The sequence below is a fragment of the Bubalus kerabau genome, chromosome 1 (genome assembly GCF_029407905.1).
Source record: "Bubalus kerabau isolate K-KA32 ecotype Philippines breed swamp buffalo chromosome 1, PCC_UOA_SB_1v2, whole genome shotgun sequence".
In the NCBI taxonomy this organism is placed as follows: Eukaryota; Metazoa; Chordata; class Mammalia; order Artiodactyla; family Bovidae; genus Bubalus; species Bubalus kerabau.
In genome coordinates, this window is record NC_073624.1 from 91,923,675 (window position 1) to 91,936,112 (window position 12,438).

The 12,438-nt window shown below is 48.0% G+C and overlaps 1 protein-coding gene across 4 annotated transcripts; it reads left to right on the forward strand.

Annotated features, from left to right (window-relative positions):
- The first annotated feature begins 438 nt into the window (after positions 1 to 438).
- Positions 439 to 8,948, forward strand: LOC129653275 (tubulin alpha-1C chain). 4 transcript variants are annotated; one of them, XM_055582772.1, is made up of 4 exons: positions 439 to 600; positions 5,290 to 5,512; positions 5,655 to 5,803; positions 7,872 to 8,948. In XM_055582772.1, exons 1-4 carry the CDS (start codon positions 454 to 456, stop codon positions 8,844 to 8,846), a joined length of 1,494 nt encoding a protein of 497 aa, XP_055438747.1. In that variant the 5' UTR covers positions 439 to 453; the 3' UTR covers positions 8,847 to 8,948. The 4 variants fall into 4 exon arrangements, with proteins under 4 accessions (XP_055438747.1, XP_055438776.1, XP_055438767.1 ...); XM_055582801.1 differs by lacking the exon at positions 439 to 600 and adding an exon at positions 712 to 728; XM_055582792.1 differs by lacking the exon at positions 439 to 600 and adding an exon at positions 1,292 to 1,469.
- Positions 8,949 to 12,438: the final 3,490 nt, after the last annotated feature.

Genomic DNA, 12,438 nt, shown 5'->3' on the forward strand with positions numbered 1-12,438 from the left:
CAGTCTTGCCTGAAAGGGATTGGAGGGTTCAGGTCTTTTGTGCACCCGACATCTATTCTTGCTTTTAGCCTTTGCAATAAATCTTTCTCTGCACCAAACTCCCAGGTTCTGGATTGTTTGGCTTCAGTGTGCCAGGGACACAGGAACTTGGGTTCCATAACAAAGAGTGGTATACTTAGAGTAAGGCAGTGCAAGGCAGTGAGGGCCTAACTCGCTCCAGCTGTGTGACCTGCAACTAGTTTAATTACTCTAAACCCTAGTTTCTTTATCTGTAAAAACGGGGGTAAAGCACAGCATTTGTCTAATGGATGACATGTGATTAACATTGTTTGAAAAACAAACAACTCTGCATAGTAAGCATCTGAAAAGTGAAAGCTATTATATGCACGTGTGCTCAGTCATGTCAGACTCTTTGAGACGCCAAGGACCGAAGCCCACCAGGTTCCTCTGTCCATGGGATTCTCCAGGCAAGAATACTGGAGTGGGTTGCCATTTCCTACTCCAGCAGATCATCCCCACACAGGGATCAAACATGCTTATCTTCCCTCTCCTGCATTGGCAGGCGGATTCTTTACCACTAGCGCCACCTGGGAAGCTGGGGTTAGTATAACTAATTCCAGGCGGGGTAAAAACTGCTTTTGCACCAATTGGAAGGAGTTTGCTGTTGGGAACGAAAAGGTTCATTTAAAAGGAGGTAGGAAAACAAGGGGGAAAAAGCAACAAAAAAGGTGAGATTCAAGATTTCAGGTTGGTTTGCGGTGATTAGGACCTGGAATGGGGAACCATAGGTCTTCCCTCTTGGAAGTCCCTCAACTGCGAGAGCTGCGGGCGCCGGGGTTACCCGCGGTGGAAGCACCGGATCGTGTGGGAGGTCCTGATTGGGGGCTGTGCGGCTGGAACTGGCTGAAGGCCACCTAGGCCGCCCTCCAGTGCAGGGTAGGGGGTCTGGAGCCCGGGGACCGGGCGGGCAGCGAGAGGAGCCGCGTCCCCACGGCTCCGTGGCCGCGCCTCCCTTTACCTGGCGCCCCTCCTGGCTTACGCTTGGCCCACTACTGTCCCCACCCTTCGCCCCGCTTCTCCTTCCAGTCGCCCAGTGTATCCTCCTCCTCACCCCACCGGCGCATTTTGCGGCCCCTGGATTCCTCCTCCCTTTCCTGGTTCTTCTGGCTGGTTCCGTAGAGTTTGCTTTGAACTTTTGAACCCACCAATGAGCGCCGTGCGCCCCTCCTGTCTCTGCCTGGAGGGTAAAACCCGGCGTAGGGCTGGGAGGCCGGGCCTCGGAGGCCGGGGCGGGATCGGGTGCCCGCCCTCCTGACACGTGGCCCGGGTAGGGATTTATAGGATCCCTCCCGGCCCCAGGCCTCTCACTACTTCTCCCCCGGACTCCTTAGTAGTCTGTCAGTGGGAGATCTTCGCGGCCGTCCCCTCCCCTGTTCCAGCCCCGCAGAACCGTACAAGTCTCCGTCATGGTGAGTGGGGGTCCCCGGGCGGTGGTGTGGGGGCAGAGTGCGGAGTCCGAAGGGGCGTTGGGACCCCAGTGCGAGTGCAGCCACGTCCACGCCTCCGGGCAAACTGGTTTCTGGTGGCCGGGTTCGGAGAGTCGAGTTCACCTGGCTGACTCCTCGTCGGGCTCGAAGACGCGGCCTGGGTACTGCCTTGAGTGGAAGTGGAAAAGCCACTTGATCCTAGAGAGGGGCCATTCATTGATCCCTTCGGGGCCGCTACTGCCCCAGGAAGGTCGGAGAACCTTCGCACTGGCTCCCAAGGACTTGTGAAAGCTACAAATCCCTCCCATTTCCTGAAGTGATCTCACCTTCCCACAGCCTTCCTCAAAGGACCCCTGGAGCATCCCGTGTGCTCCAGCATAGTAGGTGCAGACGTTTCCTGGCGACCCCTCTCCTGTGCCCTGTGATTTGGTGCTGAGTCCGCCTGTGGCCAGACTCTGGGAAGAGTTTCCAATTGCAGCATCGCCACCTGTGGCCTGGATGGCGGGGTTTGGGTGGCGAGGGGAGCTCTTGAAATTGCACCAGTCCACTTGAAGGATGAAGGCAGGCTCCTCCTTTGAAGGAAATTACTGTCCCGTATTTAACCCTGCATTTCTAGTGTTTCTAGTGTTAATGTAGTGGGGTGTTTAATAGCTGAACCTTTCTTCTTACAGGTTTTTAAAAGTCCATAAAAGAGATATTTACTTATAAAGTCACAGAGTAAACTAGTTCTGACAAAGTAGTCTTACTTTTAAAGAAACATGAAATTACACACAACTTGAGTATTTTCTATTTAGTTGCCACAGGTTTTCAAAACAAGTGTCTTAGGAAACAGCCAGTTGGAGGTCTACCTAAAGCAGGCCATGAGTATCAAATGTATCAAAATATCTTTTTTTTAAAAAGGAATATAGCAAATTATTTAGTTACCTTTTTTAGGGTCTACCACAATTATCAAAGGATGTCTGACTGTAACAATTGCTTGAGTGCTTTTTACTAAGCCAGACCAAAGGACACTGGTAAATGTGTAATTGAGAAAATAGTGGGAGTGTTTAAAGGGCAGGAAATCAGCAATAGCCCCAAACCTATTAAGACATACACTGGTTAGACTCTTATTTCACAAGGGACAGGTGCTGATTATCCCTTTAAGGCTAGACTAAGTGACACCATCATCGGTATCTCACTATATCATCCAAGTGGCCAGGGGAGAGTGGAGGGCAAGCAATGGCCACAGCCTAAGCCATACTGTTGCACAATATGAAAAGTTTTTTAATTCAAAAAACTTCATTAGAAGTGCTTCATTACGATGGCAGGATGTTCTCAGATACTTATCTCCTTGGACCTGGGACTGTCATGGGCAAATATCTCGTTCTTTCCTGGTTTCTAGGGCTGTGGAATGTCCAGAGTCCAGTTAAAGGTAAACACGATGCAGTGGTTAAAAGTCATGGGTTCATCAGAACAAACACCCCTTTCTCCCACAGCCTTAGAGCTGGGCAAGTAGATGCAGGTTAATAGTGAGCATGCTGATGTCAGCAGAGGATAATTGCTTTATAGGGAGTATGGTGAGAAGGAGGGAACCATAAGTCAAAGGTTATGAGTAATTGGAGGTTTTGTCTTGGGGTTATGAGACTAGGCCCTTTGACATCTTAGGTGATGTTCAACTTCCTTTAGATTCCTATTGTTGTTCAGTTGCTAAGTCATGTGTGACTTTTTGCCACCCTACGGACTGCAGAATGCCAGGCTTTCTGGTCCTTTACTATCTCCTGGAGTTTGTTCAAACTCATGTCCATTTAGTCGGTGATGCCATCTAGACATCTCACCCTCTGCCACCCACTTCTTCTTTTGCCTTCAATCCTTCCCAGCATCAGGGTCTTTTCAAATGAGTCAGCTCTTTGCCTCAAGTTGCCAAAGTATTGGAGCTTCAGCATCAGTCCTTCCAATGAATAGTCAGGGTTAATTTCATTTAGAATGGACTGGTTTGATCTCCTTGCAGTCCAAGGGACTCTCAAGAGTCTTCTCTAGCACCACAATTCAGAAGCGTCAATTCTTCGGTGCTCAGCCTTCTTTACACTCCAACTCTCACATCCATACATGACTATTGGAAAAATCACAGCTTTGACTATGTGGACCTTTGTTGGCAAAATGATGTCTGCTTTTTAATACGCTGTCTAGGTTTGTCATAGCTTTCTTTCTAAGAAGCAAGTGTCTTATTTCATCGCTGCAGTCACCGTCTGCAGTGATTTTGGAACCCAAGAAAATAAAATCGGTCACTGCTTCCACATTTTCCCCATCTATTTGCCATGAAGTGATGGGACCAGACGCCATAATTATAGTTTTTCTGAATGTTCAGTTTTAACATTTACCGCATCTATTTGCCATGAACTGATGGGACCAGATGTCAGCTTTTTCACTCCTCTTTCACCCTCATCCAGAGGTTCTTTTCTTTAGTTCCCATTCTCTTTATGGTATCATCTGAGGTTACTGATAGTTCTCCTGGGAGGCTTGATCCAGCTTATGATTCCTCCAGCCTAGCATTTCACATGATGTAGTCTGCATAGAAGTTAAATAAGCAGGGAGGTAATATACAGCCTTGACGTACTCCTGTCTCAGTTTTGAGCCAGTCCATTGTTTCATGTCTGTTTCTAACTGTTGCTTCTTGACCTGCATACAGGTTTCTCAAGAGACAGGTAAGGTGGTCTGGTATTCCAATCTCCTTAAGAATTTCCCACAGTTTGTTGTGATCCACACAGTCAAAGGCTTTAAATTCCTATTAGCAGCTTTCAGAACCCTGAAACTCTTATTTGGAGAAAATGTAATAGGAGATATTTGATGTGGATACTTGAAAGACTCTCAAGCAGCTAATTTGATTTATGATGGAAATACAATAGAAATCCTCTTTGTTTTCCTCTTAAGTCTGTGGGTTTACATTCTATGTTCACTGCCTTATTTTGCCAAGCAAGAATGAGTTTGGTAACTTACAAATGACCCTGTTCAGCAAGTAAAGGAAAACAAATGCTTGCCTAACATCATTAAATTTATGAAATTATAGACTCTTCTTCCACAGTGCCAGAGACAGATGTACATTTTACTAGAAAACAGCTGATTTCTTAAACTATTAGTGAAGTCTTGGTGACAGTTCAAGCTTTTGTTACCCTATCTCCATCTGCCTACCCTCCCCCACTCTGCCCTCAAGGTGTGTGGACAGTGAAGGAAAATGTTTTTCCCTAAGATTAAATACTTCCACAGGAATAAAAGGATGCCTGTGACCACAGGTTTTAAAGTCCAGGTAACTGCTGCTTATCTGCTGTTTTCTCCATGAGTCATTCAGCTGTAGTTTGCTGGTTTAAGCTGGTTTTAAGGGAGAGGCAGAAGCTGTTTAAAGAACAGAATAAAGAGGGATGGGAATGAGCTGTAGTTACACGGTCACACAGGGAATGAATCAGAGCTGGAAGGAGGAATTTTGCATGCCTCTAAGGCGTCAGCAGGCATATTTCCCAGGAGTTGGGGAAAATCTATGGCTCGAGTAGCTTGTGTCATTCTGAAGGTAGAAACCTGACCATGAATATCTAATGTGGCTGTAAAGCGAAAGTCTGGTCTCTGGCCTTGTCTAGTAGTTCATTAACATGTCTGTGGTTTTCCAAAGGCTTTTCTCTGAATTGGCCTGTTTGTGAAATAGTGCCTGGGCAGGCGTGGCCTCCAGAAAGGTGCTGATTTGTCTGGAAGGTTAATAGTCATTTCCGTGTGACTCATTCCTGAATGTCCCATCCGACCTGTCTCATTCTGACACTTCCCTTCTTCCTTCCCACAGCGTGAGTGCATCTCCATCCACGTTGGTCAGGCTGGTGTCCAGATCGGCAATGCCTGCTGGGAGCTCTACTGCCTGGAACACGGCATTCAGCCCGATGGCCAGATGCCAAGTGACAAGACTATTGGGGGAGGAGATGACTCCTTCAACACCTTCTTCAGTGAGACAGGGGCTGGCAAGCATGTGCCCAGGGCAGTGTTTGTAGACCTGGAACCCACAGTCATTGGTGAGTTGACCTCGGTAACCCCAGTGAGATCCCAGGGATCTGGGGCAGGAGGTGTGTCCTGGGAATTCCACTGATGCCCTGCGATGGAGCAGACTTGTGTGGGTTGTTAATGATGGGTGGCTGCTTCATTTTCCTTTTCCAGATGAGGTGCGCACTGGCACCTACCGCCAGCTCTTCCACCCTGAGCAACTTATCTCAGGCAAAGAAGATGCCGCCAATAACTATGCCCGAGGTCACTACACCATTGGCAAGGAGATCATTGACCTCGTCTTGGACCGAGTTCGGAAACTGGTAAACGCAGAACTTTTTTTAAAAAAGGATGAGCGTTTTCTCTTAGAGTTTTGTGAGAATCATTCTTTGCGCACTAGAATGAGCTTTATACTGCCCACTATAACTTGACTTCTAAACCAAACGGTGCTGTGCTATGGGACAACTTTTTGAGGCTGAAGTCGGTGCTGCTTGGCCGCCTCCTGTGTCTTCTAAGGCAGATTTGGGCAGTTGCTCACTCAGTGAGGCCAGTTTACCTGAAGTCAAGGGAGTACCAGGAAGCCTTAACAGTTTTACTGACACTTAAGCCCATTAAACATCCTTGTTCATCTTAATCAGGCAGCTTCCTGCCTCCAAGCTGAGGCATCCCTGTTTAGGTCATCTTAGTCCAGTGGTAGGTGGCTGGCTCTGAATGTAACTAATTGGTCAAACTCATAAAAATTGGACAGCTGCCCTATGTTGGAAAGTTACAGCAAAAGAAGCTGATGTAATACCGACTAGAACTAGCTGCCATTGGAAACGTCCAGCAACACTGAAAGGGGAGTCAAGGGAGCTCCCTTGTTACAGAAGCAAGTATAAGTCACTGGAACTTTGAAAGTATTAAGATATAACCACAAAAAGCGGTACCCTTGTTTTTCTACTAGAGCTCAGGGCAGTGTAGACTAGCCTTTCCTTGAGGCAGAAAAATCTAAGGTAACTGTATTCACATCGGTAAGGTTGAAAAGGGTGCTGTTCAGATCATTTTAATTAAGAGTCTGGCAATCAGATGACTCTGTTCCTTAGGCATATGGGCAACTTGTAAGTAATTAAGTAAAATCAAGAATGAAGGCCTGGGTGGAATAGCTTGTCAGGAAAATCCTATAACGCTAAGCCCGGCAACAACTGGTCTATTTTCAAAATAATGGCCATACATCTTCCTGGCTTCATACTTTTTCAGAAGTTTATCATAGTCTTCGCAGCAAAATTGGGCTAATGGTTTCTCTGTTTGCAAGTGAAGCTTCAGCTACAAGCACTGACTTGGAAATCGGGACCTGCCTTAGGGACAAATAAACTAGTGAAAGTCATTGAGGGTTCTGGAGTGAAGTTCATTAACCACCAGAACAATTGCATTTGTCCCTGGTATCTATTACTGTGTCCACAGAGTCTCAATGGGTGGAAACGGGTAAACTAGAGTCTGCCCCTTGCATTGATCTCATTCAGAGGGTGGAGAGAAGTGACTAAGGGCTCAGTAGAGAATGTCCACAAATCTTGAAGCACCTTAAAGTGAAGACTGTCCAGAGAATACTCTGTCAGGTTAAGATCATCCTTTCACAGAGGAGCAGTTTGTTAGCCAGAAGAGCTCAATTAAGTGGTGGAAAGCCCCCGTGACACAAGGACATGGATTTGTGAGAGTGAATCGCCTTTCCCGGAATGAAGAGACTTGCTGCTAACCTGTGCTGACTGTGCCAGGCACTGTTCCAGTACTCATTCAATTCCCAGCAACCTGAGGCAGATTACTGTTCTCCTCATTTAATAAATGAGAACACTGAGCCTGAGAAATGAATTTGGTCAGAGGCACATGGCAAGGAACTGGTAGAGCCAGAGACAGCCTTATTCTAGCACCAGGGCACTGGCTCTTCACTCTGCTGTTGCATTCCAGCTCAGAAAGCAGCTGCCAGAATTTTTGTAAGACATCATTGTATGGGGCCGGTGTGGCCTCAGGCCTGCTGTTGGTAGCTCTCCAACTGATAAGAGGTTGCCTTTGGTCTGTGGTCATGGCACGGGCAGCAGAGGTGAGCCTCCCAGTCACCAAAACTTGTACCCGGCATCCATTCCAGACTTCGTGATTCCTCTGCCTGCAGAAATGAAAAGAATTCTTTAAAAATAGCCTTTTCACAGATCCCCTCCCTCCAGCCCCTAAGAGTTGATTGTGAAAGTTTCTCTGAATCACTTAGCACTTAAAAGCTCTTTAGGTCTGCTTTCTTAGCAAATATTGTTCAGAAGTTTTCTGTTTTTGTTTTTTTTTGAAGATCTTGATCAGTGTGATTATGGATTCAAAGAAATCACTGCAGCTGTCACCAAGGCTAAAATTAAAACTTTTTTCTTTTTGCAGGCTGACCAGTGCACGGGTCTTCAGGGCTTCCTGGTTTTCCACAGCTTTGGTGGGGGAACTGGTTCTGGGTTCACCTCCCTGCTGATGGAACGTCTCTCAGTCGATTATGGCAAGAAGTCCAAGCTGGAGTTCTCCATTTACCCAGCCCCCCAGGTTTCCACAGCTGTCGTTGAGCCCTACAACTCCATCCTCACCACCCACACCACCCTGGAGCACTCTGATTGTGCCTTCATGGTAGACAATGAGGCCATCTATGACATCTGCCGTAGAAACCTCGACATTGAGCGCCCAACCTACATGAATCTTAACCGCCTCATGAGCCAGATAGTGTCCTCCATCACTGCTTCCCTGAGGTTTGATGGCGCCCTGAATGTGGATCTGACAGAGTTCCAGACCAACCTGGTGCCCTATCCCCGCATCCACTTCCCTCTGGCCACATACGCCCCTGTCATCTCTGCTGAGAAAGCCTACCATGAACAGCTTTCTGTAGCAGAGATCACCAATGCTTGCTTTGAGCCAGCCAACCAGATGGTGAAATGTGACCCTCGCCATGGGAAATACATGGCCTGCTGCCTGTTGTACCGTGGTGACGTGGTTCCCAAAGATGTCAATGCTGCCATTGCCACCATCAAGACCAAGCGTAGCATCCAGTTTGTGGACTGGTGCCCCACTGGCTTCAAGGTTGGCATTAACTACCAGCCTCCCACTGTGGTACCTGGCGGGGACCTGGCCAAAGTACAGCGAGCTGTGTGCATGCTGAGCAACACCACAGCCGTTGCCGAGGCCTGGGCACGCCTGGACCACAAGTTTGACCTGATGTATGCCAAGCGTGCCTTTGTTCACTGGTACGTGGGTGAGGGCATGGAGGAAGGAGAGTTTTCTGAGGCCCGTGAGGACATGGCTGCCCTTGAGAAGGATTATGAAGAGGTTGGAGCCGACAGTGCAGAGGGAGATGATGAGGGTGACGAGTATTAGCATGTCTGCTGCAGTTTCATCTTGGGACTGTATTATTTGTGTTCCGTGGAGCTGCACACTGTAGCCTTATCTTATCAATAAAGGTGATATTTCCACTTCCAAGGTCACAATGTATCATAGTAAATATTTACTTATTGAAGGCCAGTTTGGGATGGAGGAGGCTGGCAATTTCCATCTGATCATTTGTTCAATGTTTCTAGTGGTTTCTGTGTACTGTACTAAGGGGTTTGTCTATTTCTCTAGGACCTGAACCGATGACTGGAGATAAAATCTTAAGTGAGGCAACAGGCTCATTGGGCCAGTGCTTTTGAAATTTTAACATGGATGTGAATCTCCTGTAGATTTTAAAAAGCAGACCTGAATCTGTAAGTCTGAAGTAGAGTTTTAACAAACATACTGCATTTTTTTCTTTTGCCTTTGTTTTTTAAAGCTCTCTGGTTTTTTGTTTTTATTTGTAATTGGAGGATAACTGCTTTGCAGTACCATGTTGGTTTCTGCCATACATCAGCATGAGTCAGCCGTAGGTGTATCTATGTCCCCTCCCTCTTGACCCTCCCACCCCATGCTACCCTCTAGGTTGTCACACAGCACTGGGTCTGAGCTGCCTGCATCAGACGGCACATTCCCACTGGCTGTTTTACATATGGTGATGTCTATGTTTCAGTGCTACTCTCTCAACTCATCCCACCCAAAGCTCCTGGGTATTCTTGGTCTGCTGTGACCACATGTGGAGGAGCGAGGGGTTAGGTAACATAGCTAATAAATGGTGGAGCCATAACTCAAGTCGCCAGGCTGGCTGCCAGAACCACTGCAGTCTTTAGTTCATAAAGTGTTGGAATCATATGGGAAGGGCTTGGAACTGTGCTGATTGTTCATCCTTGGCCAAAATCTACAATGGCAAACTAGGACGGTGCTTTCAGAAGTCACTGCTTGGAGAAAGTAGAGCAGGCTGAGACACGAAAGTACAGTAGTCTCGGGTGTTACGGTATTGGTCCCTGACCCAGTGTATGTCGTGGGGAATATGTGTAGTAAGGGAATAATAAGGAAAATTGAAGGAGTATGTATGTAAGAAAGATTGAAGACCAGAGCTCCCGAATTTGGATGCTTTTCTGAGCAGCTGCTGGAAGCTGTGTGGTTCTTGAGCGGGGCAGGAGGCAACTATAAGAAGCTGAGGGTGGGGGAAGAATGCGCGGGTGGCCCGAGAGCTTGGTGCTCAGGGGCCAGTGCTGTGGCCTCTGAGGCTGAACTGAGCAATGCAAGAGGACAGCGATCATCAGAGGGCCAGGTCACGCGGAAGGGAGGAGCCATTTTTGATGCTTAGGTCCTGGCCTGAGAGGGAAGGCCAAGCAAGTGGCAGGAGGTGAGGGTGAGTGCAGGTCTGTTCCCCTTTGCTCCAGGACTGAGCTTATTCAATGGCGCTCAGCTACCATCTTTCTTTTCCCACTGGTGTTTTCACCTCTTACTCATTGCTAACCTCTGCCCCCTTACTCTTTAAGGAGAGCATTTGAAACATGCACATTCTGGGAGTTCCCTGGTGGCCCAGTGGAATTGGCGCTTTCAGTGCTGAGGGCCCGGGTCCAATCCCTGATTGGGGAACTAAGATTCCACAAAGCACATGGCACAGCAACCCCCTCCCTCGAATGCACGTTCTGTCTTGGGGCACAGCTTCCAGCCTGAGCTCTCTCAGCTTTGTGCTCGGAAGGGTTGTCCATGAGAGCAACCGTTGTCTCACGCTTTCAGGACAATGCCCAACCCGCCCCATCCTTGAGTACAGCCAGACACTGCTACTCAAAGTGATGGGCTAGATCCCTTCTGCAGCCTGAGCATGGGCGTCCTGGGCTGAAACAATGAACCTCGGAGAGGCTGGCCACTCCAGCTGCACTCAGACCTTCCCAACCTGGGGTATCTGCTGATTGCTACAGTGCGAGCTCTGGAGGGAACAGGACATCCAGGTGTGAGAAGGAAGAGACAGATCATCAGCTTCAGCTGAGCACAGCACCCCACAACACCTGAAAGGTCCATTCTCGGAGCCTGTGTGCCAAGCTGGAGACTCTGAGAATGGGGTTCAGGGCTTGCCTGTTATCCTCCTCCTCCCTCAGCCTTCAGGAGAGCCTGGCAGCACCTCCAGAGCCTGAAGCCCTGGGGCCAGTGCACACACCGCCTCCCCCACCCTCGCAGACCCCTGGCCAGGAGCAAGCCCTTCCAATTACTTCCGTAAGCCTTACAGGTGAATAATCTGCCAAGATGTGGAAGGGGCTGGAAACATTTAAGCAGTTGCAATGGTGTGGGGGTGAAAGAAGAATTTAGCTGAGAAAAAAGATTCTAATAGAACAGAGCCTGGGGAATTGGAAAGGGCAAAGTGCCGGAGCTTGCAGAGGGATCTGTCCTTGTATTGATGATCCCCTGACCCCTGTGCTGGCGAGAGAGTGAATAGAAGTTAGCCTGCAGGAAGAACAAATATACCCCAAGGTCTGTCATTGCTTTTTGGCTGACAACCATCCCATCTGCCCTTGAGCACAAATGGAAAGTCTGCACTCAGAACTGCCCCCAGGGCTGAAGCCATGGGGCTTGATGGGGATAAATGGAGAAAGCCTAAGAGGGTGCAGCCCCCAAATTGGCTGTCCCTGATAGCTCAGTCGGTAAAGAATCTGCCTGCAATGCAGGAGACCGTAGTTCTATCCGTGGGTCGGGAAGATCCCCTGGAGAAGGAAATACAACCTACTCCAGTATTTTTGCCTGGAAAATCCCATGGACGAAGGAGCCTAGCGGGCTACAGTCCATCGGGTCGCTAAGGTTCGGACACAACTGAAACAACTTAGCACAAGTGGGCGTAGGCATGCACAGGAGGCCTAACAGGGCCCAAAAAGGCAGGCAAAATATGAGTTGAATTTTGAATGTGGTAAATGCAGAATGTGTCACTTTCTTCTGATTGGTTAGTGGTGAGGTAATAGGGCAGTGCTCCAGAAATCTTGTGCTCAACCTGAAGTTACCATCCTCCACCTGGGTAGGGGCCCTGGTTCTGCAGAACTCAGAAACATTGTTATGCATATTCCTTGAGTAGGAACCAGGCTCCAAGGCTGTACAACCAGTTGACTTCTATTTCTTTTCTTTTTTTTTTTTTTGACTTCTATTTCTGCATCCCCTCCCTTCCCTGATAATCAACTGTTTGAATCCGCCCTTTGGAATTCAGGGAAGGTCAAGGAGGCTGAATGAAGCCTATATCCTACAAACAAGAAAATCAAATGAAATAAAGGATGCTTCTGAGGAATAAATCGTTGTATGGAAGGTCAGAGTGAAACTAAGCTGGACCTTGCAGGTCCTGCCCAATTTCAAAAGGCCCTCCATATCCCTTGTATCTTATTTATAGAAAACAGAAAAAAGTTTCCCAGGCCTTTCTTGAGTGAAAAAGAGCAAGCCCAAGCAGTTATTGATTAGGACAACAGAGTCACAGGACACCTAGTTCTTCCTGAAGCCATAAAGATAACAACTTGATGCATTATCTTTGAGCTGTTCCACAAAAACTAAGACCCCACCACCAAGGAGGATGTAACTACAAGTTCACCACAAGCACACAGACTCCAGACTGGGTTGG

What these genes read in the sequence shown, in the direction of transcription:
- LOC129653275 (XM_055582772.1), top strand. Translation starts at nt 454, where the DNA reads ATGGGATTCTCCAGGCAAGAATACTGGAGTGGGTTGCCATTTCCTACT. An exon ending in CCTGGAACCCACAGTCATTG is followed by an intron (nt 5,513 to 5,654) that starts GTGAGTTGACCT and finishes TTCCTTTTCCAG; the next exon opens with ATGAGGTGCGCACTGGCACC. An exon ending in TGGACCGAGTTCGGAAACTG is followed by an intron (nt 5,804 to 7,871) that starts GTAAACGCAGAA and finishes TTCTTTTTGCAG; the next exon opens with GCTGACCAGTGCACGGGTCT.